Source organism: Rana temporaria, chromosome 9, assembly GCF_905171775.1.
Source record: "Rana temporaria chromosome 9, aRanTem1.1, whole genome shotgun sequence".
NCBI classification, from domain to species: Eukaryota; Metazoa; Chordata; class Amphibia; order Anura; family Ranidae; genus Rana; species Rana temporaria.
The window spans coordinates 17,505,909-17,527,966 of NC_053497.1; the positions used below are offsets into that span (position 1 = coordinate 17,505,909).

At 45.4% G+C, this 22,058-nt stretch overlaps 1 protein-coding gene across 1 annotated transcript in view; it reads right to left on the minus strand.

Moving 5' to 3' along the window:
- The window catches only part of SLC6A8 (solute carrier family 6 member 8), a 130,656-nt gene extending 109,273 nt beyond the window's left edge, over nt 1-21,383 (minus strand). Inside the window, exon 1 of the mRNA XM_040322877.1 lies at nt 20,391-21,383. Within this exon, the coding sequence (XP_040178811.1) occupies nt 20,391-20,667 (277 nt within the window). The 5' untranslated portion in view covers nt 20,668-21,383. The remainder of the gene's footprint in view (nt 1-20,390) is intronic.
- Nucleotides 21,384-22,058: the final 675 nt, after the last annotated feature.

A 22,058-nucleotide genomic window follows, 5' to 3' on the forward strand; every position in this document is an offset into this window, starting at 1 on the left:
CATTTCCCTTGTCCCCATCCTGCAATCTCCCCTCTGGAGATCAGATCTGCGGGGGACAAGCTGTCCCTTGTAAACACAGAAGCCGGACTTCACTGTTTACAAGTAAAAGTGGTGAGAAGGAGGCAGATGTTCTGCACCAGAGGTGGTGGAACTTAGGGCCAGATTCACAGAAAAAGTACACCGGAGTATCTGCTGATACGCCGTCGTATCCCTGTTTCTATCTATGCGGCTGAATCATAGAATCAGTTACGCATAGATATCCCTAAGATCCGACATGTGTAATTGTTTTACACTGTCGGATCTGAGGCCCCGTACACACGAGAGGATCTATCCGCTGAAATTGATCTGCGGTGTGTACAATCCAGCGGATCTGTTTCCGCGGATTTTTATCCCCTGGGATGGATTTCAAGCGGATAAAAATTTGAAGACATGCTTTAAAATCTATCCGCTTGAATCCATCCCAACGGATTGATCCGCTGGTCTGTACAGACTCACCGGATCAATCCGTCCGAATGAATCCCCCGCATGCGTCGTAATGATTCGACGCATGCGTGGAATTCCTTATATGACCGCGTCGCGCACGTCGCCGCGTCATCATCGCGGCGACGGCGCGACACGTCATCGCGATGGGATTTCAGCGCGGATTTCGATCCTATGGTGAGTACACTCCATCGGATCCAAATCCGCAGAAATCCTCGAGAGGATTTATCCGCGGAAACGGTCCGTTGGACCGTATCCGCGGATAAATCCTCTCGTGTGTACTAGGCCTTAGGATGCAGTACCGCGCCCGCCGCTGGGGGGAGTTCGCGTCGTAAACCAGCGTCGGGTATGCAAATTAGGAGTTACGGCGGATCCACAACGGTTTTTCGCGTTCGCTAGTCAAGTTTCCCGTCGCAAAGTTACACTTTTTTTTTGGTGCCTTAACTTTAGTCAGCAAGTGTATTGCTGTCTAAAGTATGGCCGTCGTTCCCGCGTCAAAATTTAAAAATCAACGTCGTTTGCGTAAGCCGTCCGGGAATACGGAAGTACGCTCCGCGCGTCGCCGTTCAAAAAAATGACGTCACGGCGCGCAAAGCACGGCGGGAGTTTCGGAAACGGAGCATGCGCGGTAGGTCCGGCGCGGGCGCGCGCCTAATTTAAATGGCACACGCCCATTTAAATTGGCCCGCCTTACGCCGGAGGCTGCGGGCGTAGTTTTCATCGCAAGTGCTTGGTGAATCAGGCACTTGCGATGAAAAATTGCGGCGGTGTAACTTATCTAGGATAAGTTACGCCGCCGCGATTCTACGTGAATCTGGCCCATAGTTCCACCAAGTTCCAGCAAAAAAAAAAAAAAGCCTTGCCATTCTAGTATTAAAATAATGAATTTAAAAGTTGAATTTTTATTATTATTTTTTTTATAGTTTTTATATTTTTATGCATTGTAATAAACAATGAAAAGTGTACCAAGTAAAAACCTTACATGCCTTGGGCACCTAGCCATGAAATGTCTGGTAAGAAAGGGTTACTCACTGATCGTGCATCCACCAATGAAGGTCTAGAAGTAGCTCGGTTGCTGCCCTCACATAGCGGCAGATGCTACTTTAAGCTCCTTGAGTGAGGAGCGCACATGTTCCTGTCTGTCTCAGTTACAGCATTTTTTACTGTGCAGGCTTTCTGCCAGGAGTCAATTTGCAAAACACTATTGCAGTCTCTTTTGGCCGGCGCGGGGCTCATAAACTAATATTCTATCAACAACTTTTTTTTTCCTTTTGACAGAGCAATGAAAGTTTAGCCAGTTTTTCATTGTCATCTCTGTCCCCCTCACTTCACCCAGGGCTGTCTTTAAGAAAGTGCAAAAGGGGCAGCTGCCCTGGGCCCTGTCATTGTTGTGGGGCCCAAAGCAGCTGCCTCATACTAGCCAACTATCCCATTTTAAATTCCCTTGTCCCTTGAAGTTTTAGTCCTGTGCTGTGTCCCGATATCTCAGTGTAAAGTGCTGCTACTAATACCCTGTTTTCCCGAAAATAAGCCCTACCCCGAAAATAAGACCTAGCGTTATTTTTGGGGATGGCAGCAATATAAGCCCTACCCCGAAAATAAACCCTAGTTAAAGTCATCGTAAAAACATGTAATCCGTTTTGTAAAAAGATTATATAATGTGCAGTGTGTCTCCTTTTTGTAACTTTGTTTTGAAAAATACCTTACTTACAGTGCCGCTGGGCGCTCACGTGACCGGCTGGAGATCTCTCCAAGGTCAGCGCTCCCTTCCTCTGCAGTGCTCAGAGTGGAGAAGAAGAGCTACGGCGGGTCACTGTGCTGGCTATCATGCTTTAAAGGATCAGGATATATTTTTTTCTTTTTGGGGTTACAACCACTCTAAGATCGTCATGCTAACATGACTGTATTTGAATAAATGTAGATTATTGTACATACCTTAAATAAATAAGACATCCCCTGAAAATAAGCCCTAGTGTGATTTTTGTAGCCAAAATTAATATAAGACCCGGTCTTATTTTCGGGGAAACACGGTACTGCCCAGCTCTGCCCTATTGTTGTGTACAGATGACTCACCTGAAGACCCTGGGCCGGATTCAGAAAGAAGATACGACGGCGTATCTCCTGATACTCCGTCGTATCTCTGAGTCCGGCCGTCGTATCTATGCGCCTGATTCATAGAATCAGGTCACGCATAGATATGCCTAAGATCCGACAGGTGTAAGTGACTTACACCGTCGTATCTTAGGCTGCAATTCCAGGCCGGCCGCTAGGTGGCGCGTCGAATATGCAAATGAGCATTTACGCCGATTCAGAAACGAACGACCGCCCGTCGCTTTTTTTTTTTACGTCGTTTGCGTTCGGCTTTTTCCGGCGGAAAGTTACCCCTGCTATAGGAGGGGTAAGTGCGGCGTATCCTATGTTAAGTATGGTCGTCGTTCCCGCGCCGGGTTTTTAATTTTTTACGTTGTTTGCGTAAGTCGTTCGCGAATACGGACGGACGTAATTTACGTTAACGTCGAAACCAATGACGTCCTTGCGACGTCATTTGGAGCAATGCACGCTGGGAAAATTTGCGGAACGGCGCATGCGCTGTTCGATCGGCGCGGGGACGCGCCTGATTTAAATTGTACACGCCCCCTAGCCGCGGAATTTGAATTCCGCCAGGGGATTTACGATACGCCGCCGCAACTTTAGAGGCAAGTGCTTTCTGAATAAAGCACTTGCCGCAAAAAATTGCGGCGGCGTAACGTAAATCAGATCTAAAGATCCGCTGACCTATCTGAATCCGGCCCCCTGTGGTTGATTTACTAAACGCAAATCCACTTTGCACTACAAGTGCACTTAAAAAGTGCAGTTGCTGTAGATCTGAGGGGGAGGGGGACATGCAAGGAAAATAAAAAACAGCATTTTAGCTTGTACATGATTAGATGATAAAATCAGCAGAGCTTCCCCTCATTTCAGACCTTCCTCCAAGATTTAAAGTGACTGCACTTCCAAGTGCACTGGCAGTGCACTTCTAAGTGTACTGGCAGTGCACTTGTAGTGCAAAGTGGATTTGCCTTTCTGATTTGCCCCTGTGTTTACATGTAAATAACCATAATTCATATGTAAATAGCGGTATCATTCATATGTAAATAACTAAATCTGACGGCATTCATATGTAAATAAAGGCAGCATTCATATGTAAATAACTGAGTCCGACGGCATTCATATGTAAATAAAGGCGGCATTCATATGTATATCACGCCTCTCTGCAATGAAGAGATGATGTGCTGTAACCTCTAGCAACCAATCAGTGAGCAGTATTACTGTACAGTAACCTCTAGCAACCAGTCAGTAAGTGGTAATGATATGCTGTAACCTCTGGCAACCAATCACAATCACTGCCTGATCTGATACAGTTGTAGCGTGGGCATTTTTGCTTCTCAAATGTTATACTAGTGTTAATCCATGACTAATGTGATCAATTGGTATGTGGCACCATCTAGTGGCAAAAACGTGAAGTGGGCTTCATTTATTTTCATTTTTCAAGAACATGGTGAGATTTTATGCAAATAACCTACCCATGAACCCCCAGGGCTGAAGTGCATGCTGGGTAGGAGATAAAAGGCCCTGTGGTGGCCATCTTGGGTCTCTTCTGGACGTGTGGCCCGCCTACAGGGAGCTGTGAGGAGGTGATCCAGAGAGCAGGGCCTACAACACTGTGGGGAAGAACATCCAGCGATCCCGTGTCACATCCCTGAGCTGAAGAGACAGAGGGACGGGATCAAGAAGGATCCAGAGACATCTGCGGGTTCCAGCCATCCTGCGAAGCTAAGCGGCCTGCTTGGGCTGAATGAAAGCAGGATCCAGGGACAGCCGGAGTGGAGGTTTCCAGTTCTTCCAGGCCCAGTGTGGTGAGCAGGGCAGCCGCCCACAGTTGCTTGATACACTCTTACACTTAGACTTACTACCACAGTGTTGTTGGAACTTGTAGTTCCTCTGAGAAAACTTCATTAACCTCCCTGGCGGTATGATTCTGTCTGGAATTACGTCCCAAAAGCGGTACAATTATTTTGCAAGGAAATTTGGCGTTTTATACTGTAGGTCTGTAATTTTTAGAAATAACTCACTTAAATCTGACCAAGCAAGAGTCTAGTAGGCATCCCGGGTATGATTTTTTTTTTAAAACAAAATTATAAATTATAATATAATATATAATTATAACAAATAATAATATAATTATAATAAAAATTATTCAATAATGTAATCAACTCAAAATCACTGAAATTTGCTCAGTTGCAGAATTGTCGCTGTCATTATTTTTTTTTATTTATGACGAATTTCGGCACACATCGCTATCGCACAATTCTGCAAGTGATTGTAATTTATTATTGCTGTTTTCTAGCTGATCTAAAACCATTTTTGACATAAAGGGACACTTTGACAATCTACAGTTTTTAGGCAGAAAGAACATTTTTTATTATATAAAAGTACATGTAGGGTACTGGGCAGACCACTAGGGACATAGGGGGTGTGTATTTTTTTACATACAGTACTGTAATCTATAAGATTACAGTATACTGTATGTAAAGTGTTTGTTTACTTTTTTGAATTTGGCGCCGATCTCCGCTCCCGTGCGTCGTAACGTCGCAGGGAACGGAGATCGGCGGCACACGGGGACACTGTGAATCGAGCGAGGAGGACCCGCTCGCTCACACAGCGCGGTGGCATCGCTGGATCCAGGGACAAGGTAAGTAACTTGCCTGTGGATCCAGCGAAAGGTAAGCTGCACCGCTGCACACTCTGCACGTCCAGCCCGAGCGTGACTCGGGGTTACCGATCCTAGCATAAAAAATCAACCCCGAGTCACGCTCGGGTTTACCGCCAGGAGGGTTAAGCTGAACTAAGTTATAAATAGGCCTACGTTCCACACTGCTTTAGGGACTGATATTGTGAGATTAATAGACAATTATACCGGGAGAAACAATAAGTGTGTCACAGCCCTAGTTCGGTTCAATACAGTTACATTCAGTTACATTCAGAAAGTGAAAAAACCCCAGCAGAGCATGCTCCAATTTGAACCAGCAGGGTAAAAAAATCCTTCCTGATCCCGCGAGAGGCAATCTGATTTTCCTTGAATCAACGTTACCTATAAAGGTTAGTACTCAGTTATATTATGTACATTTAGGAAAGTATCCAGGCCTTTTTTTAAAGCAATCTACTGAGCTGGCCAGAACCACCTCTGGAGGGAGTCTATTCCACATTTTCACAGCTCTTACTGTGAAGAAACCTTTCCGTATTTGGAGGTGAAATCTTTTTTCCTCCAGATGTAAAGAGTGCCCCCTTGTACTCTGTGATGACCTTAAAGTGAATAACTCAACACTAAGTTCACTATATGGACCCCTTATATATTTGTACATGTTGATCTTATCCCCCCTTATTCTCCTCTTTTCAAGAGGAAACAGATTCATTTCCTCTAATCCTTCTCTGCACTTTCTCCAGTTCCTCAATATCTAAATGGGGAAGAATGGGCAGACTGGTTCCAGATGATAGAAAGGCAACAGTAATGCCGCGTACACACCATCACTTTCTGCGATGGAAAAAAAACGTCATTTTCAAAAACGTCAATTTAATTGACCGTGTGTGGGCAAAAACGTCGTTTTATGTCTTCTAAAAAACGACAGAAAAAAATTGAAGCATGCTTCAATTTTATGTGTCGTTTTTCAAAAGTGCACTTTTTACCTCACAGAAATTGACCGTGTGTAGCAAAAAACGTCGTTTTCTAAGACGTTTTTTCATCCACGCATGCCCAGAAGCTAGCTTCAATGGTAAAACGTGGTGGAACGTAACCTGACTTTGCAAGATCATTGTGAGAAAACGATGGTGTGTATGCAACTTCGTCTTTGAAAATTGAAGTTTCAAAAACGTCATTTTTTACTTCACAGAAAGTGTCGTTTTTTTTTCATCACATAAAGTGATGGTGTGTACGGGGCATAACTCAAACTAGAAAATGCATTTCCCGCAGAAAATGTGTGGACACTTATCAACTCCAGACTTGACTATGCAAATTCCCTCTATCTTGGTCTCCCAAAATACCAAATCACTCGTCTGCAAGTCGTTCAAAATACGTCCGCTCGACTTGTGACTGGGAAAAAACCATGGGAATCAATCTCACCTTCGTTGAGATCCCTTCATTGGTTGCCCGTAAAAGACAGAATCACTTCCAAAGCTCTCTGTCTAACGCATAAGTGTATTCTGGGAAATGCCCCCCAATATCTATTCGAGAAACTAAAAGCTCACAACACCAATCGCATTCTGCGATCCACCAACCAAAATCTACTCCAGATACCCAAAGCCAGATACAAGTCCAAAGGAGAACGAAGATTTGCGGTCCAAGGACCTAGACTATGGAACGCTCTACCAACCAGTATCCGATTGGAGGTAAACCACCTGGCCTTCAGGAGAAAGATCAAGACCCATCTCTTCTGAGGGCCCAGGGAATGGATACCAAGCGCCCAGAGGCGATTCAGTTCGCATGTATTGCGCTATATAAGTTTCTCACTCACTCACCTGAAATGTGCACAAACAAATGTCAAAAGCACCCATACAAATGCTCAAGAAAAAAATGCCCGAAAAATTACCAAAGGTGTACAGTTCTTTTTTTGCACACCTAATGTTTTCATGCACCTAGAATACACTATATTTCCTAAAAATATTGGGACACCTGCCTTTACACGCACATAAACTTTAATGGCATCCCAGTCTTAGTCCATAGGGTTCAATTTTGAGTTGGCCCACCCTTGCAGCTATAACAGCTTCAACTCTTCTGGGAAGGCCATCCACAAGGTTTAGGAGTGTGTCTATGGGAATGTTTGACCATTCTTCCAGAAGAGCATTTGTGAGGTCAGGTACTGATGTTGGAGAGAAGGCCTGGCTCACAGTCTCTGCTCTAGTTCATCTCGAAGGTCTTCTATTGGGTTGAGGTCAAGTTCCTCCACCTCAAACTCGCTCATCCATGTCTTTATGGACCTTGCTTTGTGCACTGGTCCAAATCATTTGGTGGAGGGGGGATTATGGTGTGGGGTTGTTTTTTAGGGGTTAGTCTTGGCCCCTTAGTTCTAGTGAAGGGAACTCTTAGGCCCCATACAGCTTTGTAGAGACAGTTTGGGGATGGCCCCTTCCTGTTCCAACATGACTGCGCACAAGTGCACAAAGCAAGGTCCATAAAGACATGGATGAGCGAGTTTGCGGTAGAGTCCTGACCTCATACCAATTGAACACCTTTGGGATGAATTAGAGCAGAGACTGTGAGCCAGGTATTCTCGTCCAACATCAGTGCCTGACCTCACAAATGCGCTTCTGAAAGAATGGTCAAACATAGGCACAATCCTAAACCTTGTGGACAGCCTTCCCAGAAGAGTTGAAGCTGCTATAGCTGCAAAGGGTGGCCCAACTCAATATTGAACCATATGGACTCAGACTGGGAGCCATTAAAGTTCATCTGCGTGTAAAGGCAGACGTCCCAATACTTTTTGTAATATCGTGTGTATTAAACTGGTTTGAACTAAACGTTCAGTTGGGCGTTAAAATCCCCACAGTGACCGCCCAAGGTGACTTAGAACACAGAACTGTCTGTTTTTATCCTAAGTAACGTCCAAGTCATAAGATGCATTGGTTAAATATTAACTTCTCTGTTTGCTCTGTGAAGTAGAATATCTGAATATGTGTGCAAAAAAGAAGGCAGGTTTCATGGGCCCTATACAGGTATTGGAAAATATGCACAGATCTGAAAAGGAACAGATCTGAAAGCTATCTAATAGCTTCATCATGGGCAGGCAACCATGAAATGCATAGAAAGTAACTCATTAACATTGTGTTAGTGTGTCTGACTTACAACACTTAGCAACCAACCTGCAGTAAACTTTGAACAAAGTAGTGCAAGACATCCTGTAAGTTTTACGTGTCCTTTTATTTGAAGGGACAGTCTCACGTTTGGAACCATGTTGCTATTTTTTAGTTTTAATGACTCATGTATTGACCTTTATATATAAATATACTAAACGGTTGGCCCTGTTGCAAGCTTTATTATGATGACTGTCTCGAAAGTAATGCAAAAGTGGACATAACTTTTTTATTAAAGTGGTAGTAAATCCCTTATTTGATCTTGTAACTACAGGTAAGACTTACCTGCAGGTACAGTGAATATCTTCTAAACTTGGGGTGTTTTGGAGATATTCACACTGGAGGCAGCCAGTAATTCCCCTGGCGCATGCGCTCTGAAGGTCCAGCTTACCGTGAGCTGTAGTGATGTCATTGCAGTTCCTGGCCATTCATATAACCTACGAACCTGGAAGGAAGACCGGGGGCCTTTATGTCAAGAGCTCAATGACCTTTTTGGCAAGAACGCAATGACGGCACGTTGCTTTTACTTGGAATTCATTAAAGCGGGGGTTCACCCTATATAAAAAAAAAAAAAAATGTTTTTTCCCTCTAGCATTAAATTCGGCATAGTAGCGCGAGCTACAGTATGCCTGTCTGTATTTTTTTATCCCCGTACTCACTGTTATATCGTACATAGAAGATTCCGGGGAATGGGCGTTCCTATGGAGAGGGAAGGTGATTGACGGCCGGCCCTGGCACGTCACGCTTCTCCGGAAATAGCCGAAATAGGCTTGGCTCTTCACGGCGCCTGCGCATAGCCTGTGCGCAGGCGCCGTGAAGAGCCGAGACCTACTCCGGCTGTCTTCAGGGAGCCTGACGTGCCAGAGCCGGCCGTCAATCACCCTCCCTCTTGCTAGGAACGCCCATTCCCCGCGGCAGACGGAATCGTCTATGTACGATATAACCGTGAGTACGGGGATAAAAAAATTAAGACCAGCATAGTGTAGCTCGCGCTACTATGCCGGATTTTATGCTGAAATGTTGTTCTGCAGGGTGAACCACCGCTTTAAGAAGAAGAGCTACTATAGGGCAGGCATGTCCAAAGTCCGGCCTTGTACGTCACCGCGTTCTTGATGTTCGGAATTTCCGACAACATTTGTGTGACGGTGTGTATGCAAGACAAGTTTGAGCCAACATCTGTTGTTGGAATGTCCGATCGTCATTAGACATAATAAACGGCGTAAACGGCATTAGAGGGGATTTCACCTCACTTTGTAGGAACTTACTTTCACTTTCTGTTATGTTCCTGTAACAGCTGTAGCAACATACCAATCCAAGCCCAACCCAGCCCAACCCAACCTAGCCCAACCCAACCTAGCCCATCCCAACCCAACCCAACCTAGCCCATCCCAACCTAGCCCATCCCAACCTAGCCCATCCCAACCTAGCCCAACCCAACCTAGCCCAACCCAACCTAGCCCAACCCAACCATTAACCTACAGTAGTGAGTCAAGCAAGTACTTGCTTTGACTATAAAAAAAAGGATCGATGGGTCTGTAGTGACTTCCACAGACCAGGACATCCCAACCACACAAAGAAAATGTACCCATCATTCATATGGCCTATAAGTATCTTGGGCCCTGCTGTCAAAGGCCCTATCACCATAAGATATAGCGCCTAATAGAGTTGAGGCTATGACATGACCACACTGTCAAAAAATGGTGTCGGGAAAATCCATCAGACATAAACAGCCATTGATCCTTTGGAAATTTGGACTCCTATTGTTCAGTAAAAAGGAAATTGTTAGAGCTGCGTTTTTCAGCACACCACCCCACATATATACAGTAGTATGAGCAAGACACATAGGGCACATAGAGAACAGCTGTTTTCTGTTAGCACCACACATACGCAGTGGCGTGTAGAAAGTCCAAGCTCAATGGATATGGTGTGGCAGGTTACAGTGAATATATATTGGTGGTTAGATCTTAAAGTTTTGAACGCATTGGCCAGGATTCAGAAAGGACTTACGACGACGTATCTCCAGATACGCCATCGTAAGTCCAAATGTGCGCCGTTGTTTCTATACGCTTATTCAGGAAAGCAGATACGCCTGAATTTTGGCAAGATACGACCGACGTAAGTCTCCTACGCAGTCGTATCTTGGGTGCATATTTACGCTGGCCGCTAGGGGCGCTTCCGTTGATTTACCCGTCTAATATGTAAATGAGCTAGATACGCCGATTCACGAACGTACTTGCGCCCGTCGCAGTAAGCTACGCCGTTTACGTAAGGCGTACGTCCGGCGTAAGTTTACCCCTCATAAAGCAGGGGTAAGTCATGTTAAGGTATGGACGTCCGAAACGTCGGAACAGCCGTCGTATTTTACGTTGTTTACATAAGTCGTACGTGAATGGGGCTGGGCGTAGGTTACGTTCACGTCGCATGAATGGACCCGGCGTATCTTAGGGAGTAAATTCGACGTGATTCTGAGCATGCGCCGTTCGTTCGGCCATGCATTTACATGGGGTTACGGTAATTATAATACAACACGCCCACTGCCTTGCTACTTTGAATTAGGCGGGCTTACACCAGCCCATTTATGTTAAGCCGGCGTACATATGGGAGCAAGTGCTTTGTGAATATTGTACTTGCCTCTCAATGTTACGACGGCGTAGCGCATATGAGATGCGCTACGCCTACTTAAAGATGCGCCGATCTCTCTGAATCCCGGGCCATTGTCTTTTCCCTTGCCCATATTTCCTACAGAATCCTACAGTGCGGCCTGTTTTACATAGCCTTTGGGTACCCATCCAAAGCAAAGATTTAGAGGACACCTCGCCAAGGTTCCATCACAGTTTTTACCCTGTGCTGTCCTTGGGGCCATGTTAGAAGGCAACTCATCAGTTACAGATGTCTACATTTTAGATTACTTGAAGGTTCACTTGCAATGCAACACACTGGTAGACTTTCAAATGTTTGTACCAAAAGTCTTGTTCGTACATTTGCTAATGCCAAGAAAAAATTTAGAGGACACCATGCCAAGGCTCCGTCACAATTATTACCCTGTGCTGTCGTCCTTTGTTAGAAAGCAATTCATCATTTATCGGTTCATTGTTTCAAATCAGCTGAGCAATTGTGAAGGTTTTGCAAAAGGTTAACTTGGCACTTAAGACGGCCATACACTGATAGGTTTTCACGTTTGTACCAAAAGCCTCATCAGTGCCTACAGACTTGACGAATGTCCTTTAAAGGCGCTTCAAAATTAAAATTTGCTTCTAACATTAAATTTTTGGTATGAATGGAATTTCCTCAATGAAAACAGCATTCACTGTTAGAAATTAGTTCATCCTAGAAACATTTTTTACAACGTGCTCCTTCTAATTTTCTCAGCACTATGGTTAAAAATGATCGTCAACTTGACCGCATTAACCAATAGATATGTAGCACGCTTTTAGTTTTTGTCTTCTACTGTAGTCAAGGGAGCAGTGATTGTTTGTTCTGTTCTGTTCAGGGTTTCCCAGGCTGGGAGTTAGTTTGCTTCCACCTGCCTCTGGAAGAAGCTTCCAGAACATAGGGAGGGAGATTCAAATGACCAGCCTCTATTTATTATGGTGTAGCCGATCCCTGGAGAGGAGTGTCCAGAAGGTGGCTGGGGAGGTGATAAATAGTCTGACACCCTGAGAAGGTTGTTCTTTACTCGGCGGGGGGGTACCACGACCTTAGGGGCTATTGCCCCTCTGTTCCAGCCTGTGGACTTTGTAGCTATTCTTTGAGGCCTCAGCTTTGGCAGAACTGAGAGCCTGAAGTGATCTTCCCGAGGAGCTGGCCTTGGGACTTCACCATAGGGGTCGAGTCTGGAGTAAGAGGCCCGGATTCACAAAGCACTTACGCCGACGTATCTCGAGATACGCCACGTAAGTGTAACTATGCGCTGTCGTTTCTGTGCGCCGTGCCCAGAGAACTAGATACGCCTGAAAATAGGCTTCTTCCAACCGACGTAACTTTCCTACGTCGGTGTATCGTGGGCGCATATTTACGCTGGCAGCCTCATTGCACATATGCAAATGAGGGATATACGCCGATTCACAAACGTAGTTGCGCCCGGCGCATCATATACGCGGTTTGCGTAAGTCGTATGTCCGGCGTAAAGTTATTCCCCATATAGGAGGCGCAACTCATGCAAAGGTATGGACCAGGGAACAGCCGTCGTATTTTACGTTGTTTACGTAGTAGTACGTGAATAGGGCTGGGCGTAGGTTACGTTCACGTCGTAGGCAGTGATTCGACGTATCTTAGGGAGTAGTTTCGACGTGATTCTGCGCATGCGCACTGGGTTGCGTCCACGGGACGGCGCAGGCACCGTACCTTATTCGTATCTTTATGACGCTTAGTACATCATTTACATGGGGTCACGCCTCATTAGCATGGCTCACGCCCACTTCCACCTACGCTGGCTTACGCCGAGGAAACCCAGCATAGATTTGGGGGCGAGTGCTATGTGAATACTGTGCTTGGTGCTCTGCGCTACGCCGGCGTAGCCTAAAAAAGATACAATACGCCGGCATAAATATGCGCCAATGTATGTGAATCCGGGCCAGAGTGTCTTCTTCACTGGACCATGTCCAGAGGAAGCTAGAAAGCGTGCAGCTGTCATGGGGACTTGTGAGTACTGACCCTGACCCCTCTCCTGTTCTTCAAGCAACAAAAATCACAAAAGCATCTCTTGGACTGAGTTGTTGGAGTTGGTGTGCATGGATTAGTGCTTGTGGGGTCGGGCAGCCTTTGTACTATTTGGGAAGATAAAAGGGAACAGAGAACAGCGCCCTCTAAGTGCAGTATGTATGCATTTTTATATTTCAGAGTTTTCTTTTTCCTTCTAAAAAATTGTGAATCGGCAGCCTTCTCTGGACAGTTACTTACTTATTTAGAATTTTACGTTTACATGGACTAAATCACTAAAAAGAACTGTTGCTACTCCCCTGGCCCCTCCTCCCAATCCATTCTTATCTGTACTGAGTCTTAACCTGAGTGCCCCATATTACCCAATTTTTTTATGCTATTTGGGAAGAACCAGCTATTACAATAGCGAACGACTATTCCAAAAATGAAATTTTCAGGTGAAATTCTACTCGTGTATGGCGAGCTTTAGTTGTTGGGGATGGGTTAAAACAAATTACAGGGTGCATCTGACCTAAACAAGGAATCCTTATATAGATATGAAAGCTAAGGCCCCTTTCAGACGGACGGCTGTTTTGCCGAAGTAAAAAGCACTACCAATGTTTAGTGAAATTCAAGGCTCTAGGCACTGCGATTAGCTGCATTTGCACATTGCGATTACATGCGTTTACGTGCGTTTAATTGCGGCCGCGTTTAATTGCGGCCGCGTTTAGCTGCGGTATTCATTTCCATAGCAACCCTTTTTTGGGATTATGATGTGCTTCCTGTTGTTCTTTTTTTTTTTTCCAACGCTGCTATCCACAGTTGACAAAAAAGACTGCGATTACCTGCGGTTATGTGCATATAGCTGCGCTACATCGCACCTGGACGCATTCAATTCTATTTTTTCTATTCGCACCAAACCGCATGTAACGAAATCGCACGTAAACGCTGTGTGTGAATGGGGCCATAGGAAAACATTGTGTGCTTTTAGCTGCGGTAGAAAAATAGAAAATCCGCAGCTAAAAGCACCATTCTATCCGTCCGTCTGAAAGGGGCCTAAGACCGCCTGAATGTGAGGGTTAATGGCTAGTTGGCTACAGAAAAAAAGTGTGAGGAGAACAGCAAGACACCCTAGAACCCATCTTTGGGGAACAGCAGTTGTGCAAAAATACCCAACGGAACCAGCCGTGTGCCCACATACAGTAATCATTTCATGCCGCTGGGTTCCTTTATATAACTACCACATGAATGTCAACAACCCCCACTTCCTAATTCAAGGCGAGATATCAGGCGCAGTTATTTGTTTCTTGTACTACGTCCAGCTGCTGGCTGATATGAATACCTCTCTGGACATGGTGATATAACGCAGAGTCCTGAAATTTGGGAGCTCAAAGCCCTTTCCAAGAAACTGGAGAAGGCTACTCGGTTTTGACTAGCATTTTAACCCCTGGCATACCGGGAGGCCAAATCCGTCCCGTGAGCACATCCAACTTAGCGTTGACCAGCCACGCTGATGCTTTTTATAGTGGCCAGACCTCCCCTTTTAAGGAAGGACATCATGTGGGGCTGGAAGTAATGTTAAGTATACATTTTTCATAAGGTTCCTGCATTAAGCTTGCTACAATATGCACATTTTTGGATAATGGAGTTTGCTAGGTCGTTGACATTTCTTTTCAAGCCAAATCTTAGCAAGACTAGTTAAAGAGACAATATCCTATTGATTTAAAAAGTAGAACACCACAATTATGAAAAATGTATTGATCTACTCTGCACAAAATGTTTGGCAGCAAAGAAAAGATTTGGGATCTGTTTGTACAGAATGATCTTGCGCACAATTATGATTTCTGGTCAATTTGAAAAAAAATTGACATATATTGCACATGGCTTTCTCTTCAACAACGTCGGACCTTGAACACTGCATGATTAAAATTTGACAAGTTAGCTAACGATCCCAACTATACATACACTATATTATATATATATATATATATATATATATATATATATATATATATATATATATATATATATATATATATATATGTATTGGGACACCTGCCTTTACACGCACATGAACTTTAATGGCATCCCAGTCTATTAGCCAGATTCAGGTACGTTTACGCCGGCGTATCAGTAGATACGCCGTTGTAACTCTGAATATACGCCGGCGTTAATTTTAGCGTATTCTCGAAACCAGATACGCTTAAATTAGGCTAAGATACGAGCGGCGTAAGTCTCCTACGCCGTCGTATCTTAGGGTGCAATTTTCCCACCGGCCTGCTAGGTGGCGCTTCCGTTGAGTTCGGTGTAGAATATGTAAATGACTAGATACGCCGATTCACGAACGTACGTGCGCCCGGCGCATTTTTTTTACGCCGTTTACGTATGGCTTTTTCCGGCGTAAAGTTATTCCAACAAATAGCTGGCCTAGCCAATGTTAAGTATGGCTGTCGTTCCCGCGTCGAAATTTGAAAATTTTACGTTGTTTGCGTAAGTCGTCCGTGAATGGGGCTGGACGTAATTTACGTTCACGTCGAAACCAATACGTCCTTGCGGCGTACTTTGGAGCAATGCACACTGGGATATGTACACGGACGGCGCATGCGCCGTTCGTAAAAAACGTCAATCACGTCGGGTCACCAAACATTAACATAAAACACACCCCCCTGATCCTCATTTGAATTAGGCGCGCTTACGCCGGCCCCATTTACGCTACGCCGCCGTAAGTTAGGAGGCAAGTGCTTTGTGAATAGAGCACTTGCCTCTCTGACTTAAGGCGGCGTAGCGTAAATACAATACGCTACACCGCTTTAAAGATACGCGCCCCTACCTGAATCCGGCTATTAGTCCGTAGAGTTTAATATTGAGTTGGCCCACCCTTTGCAGCTATAACAGCTTCATCTCTTCTGGGAAGGCCGTCCACAAGGTTTAGGAGTGTGTCTATGGGAATGTTTGACCATTCTTCCAGGAAAACTCTTAAGGCATCAGCATACCAAGACATTTTGGAAAATTTCATGCTTCCAACTATGTGGGAATGTTTTGGGGATGGCCCCTTCCTTTTCCACCATGACTACACACCAGTGCACAAAGCAAGGTCCATAAAGACATGGATGAGCAAGTTTGGGGTGAAGGAACTTGACTGGCCTGCACAAAGTTCTGACCTCAACCAAATAGAACACCTTTGGGATGAATTAGAGCGGAGACTGCGAGGCAGGCATTCTCAACCAACATCAGTGCCTGACCTCACAATGCACTTCTGGAAGAATGGTTCAAGCGCGTGTAAAGGCAGGTGTCCCAATACTTTTGGTAATATAGGGGCAGATTCAGTTACCGCTTTTGCCCTGCGCCCCCGCAAATTATTTGCGCTACGCTTCATTCACGAAGCATTAGCCATGTAATTTGCGTGGGCGCTCCTCAAAAATGCCCGGCGTAAGGGCGCGTAATTTAAATGATCCCGTAGGGGGCGTGGATCATTTAAATTAGGCGCGTTCCCACGCCGAATGTAGTGCGCATTCTCCGTCGGGAAACTTTCCCGACGTGCATTGCGGCAAATGACGTCGCAAGGACGTCATTTGCTTCAAAGTGAACGTGAATGGCGTCCAGCGCCATTCACGATTCACTTACGCAAACGACGTTAAATTTTAAATTCGCGACGCGGGAACGACGGGTATACGTAGCATTGGCTGCCCCTGCTAATAGCAGGGGCAGCCTTACGCAAAAACCGACGTACGCAAACGACGTAAACTGCGTACGCAGGGCTCGCGTAGGGTTGTGAATCAGCGTTAGTATGCAATTTGCATACTATACGCTGACCACAACGGGAACGCCACCTAGCGGCCTGCGTAAGAATGCAGCCTAAGATATGACGGCATAAGGAGCCTTATGCCAGTCATTTCTTAGGCTGCAGTCGGCGTAACGAGGTTCCTGAATAAGGAGCATTCGTAACGCCGGCGCAAGTAAGAAATTGCGCTGCGTAACTATGGTTACGCAGACGCAATTGCTACCTGAATCTGGGCCAGAGTGTCTTTTTTTGCAGGACGTTGGAGGAACAGTGTTTTGATAATTCAAAATATATTTTTTTTAATTTTATCATCTACAAGGGTAATAAACAAAGCTCAAGCCTATGATGCAGGATGGAAATTTAGCATGTACGATCGAAAGTTAAAAAATGTAATTGATCACATCTTTTAATGCATTGGAATGTCGCTTCTACTTTAGGCAGCACATCATGGAAAGAGCTACTGGATATCAAGTGTTATAAAAAAATTATACTATATAGAAAGTGGACTAGCTTCTGGTTTAAGAAACTAAGTTAGACATTAACCAAGAAAAGTAGATTTGATACAGGGAGATGACCCACACCAGGTAAAAACAAAGCAATGATACAAATGTGTTTATACTCTACAAAGCCTAGTATAGCCTCAGGGTGCCCATCAGTACAGAGCTAGCAGAACTTTTCTAGGAACCAACAATGGTAGCATTGTTACGTATTTACTGAAATCGGTAAGTAATCAACAAGAGTTCTATTTTTGGGTCATGCCAATCCTAACTGCGTGTATTATTTGTCCTTGACCTCTAGCTTTGTTGATCTTCACAGGATAATTACCTGCTCTAAGCTTAAAAATTGGGCTGGTAAAAGCAATTTGGAACCCTCTCACTTCACCCAAATGGTCTGCGGTGGATGGATTTTTAGAATGAATTCGGTTTGGAGGCATTCAAGAGGTGATACTGTCTCCTCCTAAATGCCTGTTTTTACAATTCCAAGGAGAATGTTTGCATTGAAATGCATTTTGCCAAGCATTTGACACACAGTTGTGGCATGGTCCCGTTAACCATGCCAGATCCCCTTGACCATGTTGAGTTAAACTTGCTGCACTGCCAAGCAGCCACAGCAATGTGAACAGACCCGAGCGGACACCAGACCCAGGTGGCTACCACTGACTATGGATCATGCCAGGTCCTCTTGACCATGCCGAGTTAAACTTGCTGCACTACAAAGCAGTCACTGCTAAGTGAACAGACCTGAGTGGCCACCAATGCTTGCTATTGGCCTTGTCAGGGTCCCTTGACCATGCCGAGTTAAACTTGCTGCACTACAAAGCAGTCACTGCTAAGTGAACAGACCTGAGTGGTCACCAATGCTTGCTATTGGCCATGTCAGGGTCCCTTGACCATGCCGAGTTTAACTTGCTGCACTGCCAAGCAGCTACTGCAATGTAAACAGACCCGAGCGCCCACCACTGACCATTGGCCATGTCAAGTTCCCTTGACCATGCCGAGTTAAACTTGCCGCGCTGCCAAGCAGCCACTGAAGTGTGAACAGACCTGAGTGGCCACCACTGACTATTGGCCATGTCAAGTTCCCTTGACCATGCCGAGTTAAACTTGCCGCGCTGCCAAGCAGCCACTGCAGTGTGAACAGGCCAGAGTGGTCACCATATCATGCTGTAGATGGGTGCCTGAATACCTATTTTGTTTTTTGTAATTCCAAGGGGAATTTTTGCATTGAAATGCATTTGGCACACAGTTGTGGCATGGTCCCCTTGACCATACTGAGATAAACTTGCCACACTGCCGAGCAACCACTGCACTGTGCGATTGTCCACCATTGACCATGCTAGGTCCCCTTGGTTAAACTTGCTGCACTGCCAAGCAGCCTCTGCAGGGTGAAAAGAGTGGCCACCATGTCATACCCTAGGTGGGTGGTCAAGAGTGGTGAAAAGAGGGATCAACTGCCTGTTTTTAGCACCTTCTCATGGCCAAAAGCCAAAAGAACGACGACAAAGGACCAACATGGACCAATGTGCAGATTAGTCATAGGAAATATAACTTATAATAACTCAAGATGATTGAAGACCCAGGGAAAGACTGTACATGTATGTTTATAGAAGACTCTTGTGTTGACTTGGGACTTAAAGACGTTGGTAAAGGAATGCTCAGCAAGCCTAGTCCTAGAAGTCTCAGCAAGCCTAGTCCTAGAAGTCTCAGCAAGCCTTGTCCTAGAAGTCTCAGCAAGCCTCGTCCTAGAGGTCTCAGCAAGCCTAGTCCTAGAAGTCTCAGCAAGCCTCGTCCTAGAAGTCTCAGCAAGCCTAGTCCTAGAAGTCTCAGCAAGCCTAGTCCTAGAAGTCTCAGCAAGCCTAGTCATACAAGTCTCAGCAGTGCTAGGACAAGGCCATTTGGTGCCCAGGGCAAAGATGGCAAACTCTGCGGGTTGAGTGGCCACCATGTCATACCCTAGGTGGGTGGTCAAGAGTGGTGAAAAGGTGGATCAACTGCCTGTTTTTAGCACCTTCTCGTGGCCAAAAGCCAAAAGAACGTGCACCTGCTATGACAAAGGACCAACATGGACCAATGTGCAGATTAGTCATAGGAAATATATTAACTAACTAACTTATAATAACTCAAGATGATTGAAGACCCAGGGAAAGACTGTACATTTACGTTTATAGAAGACTCTTGTGTTGACTTGGGACTTAAAGACGTTGGTAAAGGAATGCTCAGCAAGCCTAGTCCTAGAAGTCTCAGCAAGCCTAGTCATAAAAGTCTCAGCAGTGCTGGGACAAGGCCATTTGGTGCCCAGGGCGAAGATGGCAAACTCTGCGGGGTGAGTGGCCACCATGTCATACCATAGGTGGGTGGTCAAGAGTGGTGAAAGGTGGATCAACTGCCTGTTTTTAGCACCTTCTCGTGGCCAAAAGCCAATAGAACGTGCACCTGCTACGACAAAGGACCAATGTGCAGATTAGTTATAGGAAATATATTAACTAACTTATAATAACTCAAGATGATTGAAGACCCAGGGAAAGACTGCAGATACGTTTATAGAAGACTCTTGTGTTGACTTGGGACATAAAGGCGTTGGTAAAGGAATGCTTACTGGTACATGTAAATAAATAAAGACAGGATTGACTACATCTGAAGGTGTAAACCTGGAAGTGCAAGGGTTTGGAAACTAGGCGTGAAAGCATGAATCAAAGTCATGGGTAAGGTCAGGACAGACTCGTTGTTACATTACTAGATGTGGACGTGCAAGGAAAGAGTAGGCTGTTTTTTACAAATTATTAACATGGATTGATAAGAAAGCCAGGTAAGTACAAAGGAGATAGTGGTGGTAAGCTGGGTAAGCACAAATTACGAAATGTAGCCATGCGTAAGGGCAGGGTAGACTTGTTGCGAATGAACAAATGTGGGTGATGAGAGGCAATCATTTAAGTACGGAGGGAGGCCCTATGTGAGGACTATGCAACGCAATCATATAGACAGCCATAAAGGGCAAACGTAAAGCAGACTTTTTCAATTAGAAAACTGGGCAGCCTCCAAAATACTTCCTTAATCAATACGTAGAAGGCCTACCATTCGCTACCATAAAGAGCTACAACTTTACCCACCTCCTCCATTTTTGTAGCACAGGTAGGGGAATCTCCAAACATTTCCGAGTCCAACAGCGAAGCCCACACACGACATGATAAAATCCATCTGCCGATTCCAAGTGTCTCTCTCGGGAACCGATGTCCTGGACTTCGTGGGGTAGATGATCCCCGCTTTGATGGATCCATTGCAACACAAGTCCGTATGTCCGTTCCCGCTCGGTATGAGCTGTCCATTTTTCTCCTCCAGGTTCACTTTGTAGCTGCCGTTGTCCAAGGACAATCTCCTCTTCTCCATCGCCCAAGATACCGGCACTCGACCTTCTTCTTGCACCTGACTCCTACACCCCCTCCCCCCCTCTTTTATATCCTTTTCTTTCCCGCTAGCACCTGCTTGTGGACCAGAGAACCTTCTTAATATTAAATATTAAATAATACTATTTTTTTTACAAAAAAAAAATAAAAATTGCAGCAGAAATATAAAAAAATATGGGTTTGGCAAAAAAATAATTTTGTAAAAAAATTAAGGAAAACGAGAAACACCGGGGGAGTTGGTGTGCGGGGGGAAAGTCAGAAACCGTCCACAAAGCACTTAAAGGTAAGCCGAAAGTATCTCATGGGTTACAGCGGTGGATGTCGAAGAGGAAGGAAATTTGAGGGGGTTGAAGGAGATGCCAAAAGCCCACCGTGAGCGAGCCAAAAACGGCAGGGTAGTCGAGTCCGCTATCAGCTAGAGATCGCCGACGTGCAGCGAAGGTTCTCTAAAGCGTGCGCTTCTGTACCCTGAGGCTTAAAAAGCAGAGCCTGGATGAAGTCACTGAGCGGCACTCCTCCTCCTTCGCCCTCCCTCTGCTCTGCCTTGAACCTATTCCTTCTTCATCAGCTGCTCGGCCTCTCTCTATAGCTTCTCTCCCTTTCAGTGCAAGTCAATGCTTCTGCTTTGCTGGTGATCCACGCCTCCTTCTGCGCAGTCCTGCCCTCCCCTCCTCTCTCTCTCATTCAATCTATTCAGACAGCTGAGTAAATCCTCCCTGCTGTTGTATGGGGGCCTGTTGGTGACATAAGGAGGAAGCCCTCACATGGGCACTATTTATAGAACCTAAATGTGAGGATGCAAAGAAGAGAGGGGGGGGGGGTTAATGCATCGGCTGCAGGAAAGCGTAATTTGCTGACACTGTGTACGTGCAGAAAGGCCTTCCGGGAACTCTCCCTCAGTGCACGCCTTGGGCCTCCTCGTCCTAGAAGTCTCAGCAAGCCTCGTCCTAGAAATCTCAGCAAGCCTAGTCCTAGAAGTCTCAGCAAGCCTCGTCCTAGAAATCTCAGCAAGCCTCGTCCTAGAAGTCTCAGCAAGCCTCGTCCTAGAAGTCTCAGCAAGCCTAGTAGTAGAAGTCTCAGCAAGCCTAGTCCTAGAAGTCTCAGCAAGCCTCGTCCTAGAAATCTCAGCAAGCCTCGTCCTAGAAGTCTTAGCAAGCCTCGTCCTAGAAGTCTCAGCAAGCCTCGTCCTAGAAGTCTCAGCAAGCCTAGTCCTAGAAGTCTCAGCAAGCCTCGTCCTAGAAGTCTCAGCCAAGCCTCGTCCTAGAAGTCTCAGCCAAGCCTCGTCCTAGAAGTCTCGGCAAGCCTAGTCTTCACATATCACCTCACAAAGTATTGCCCCCTTCACATATCACCTCACACCGTATTGCCCCTTCA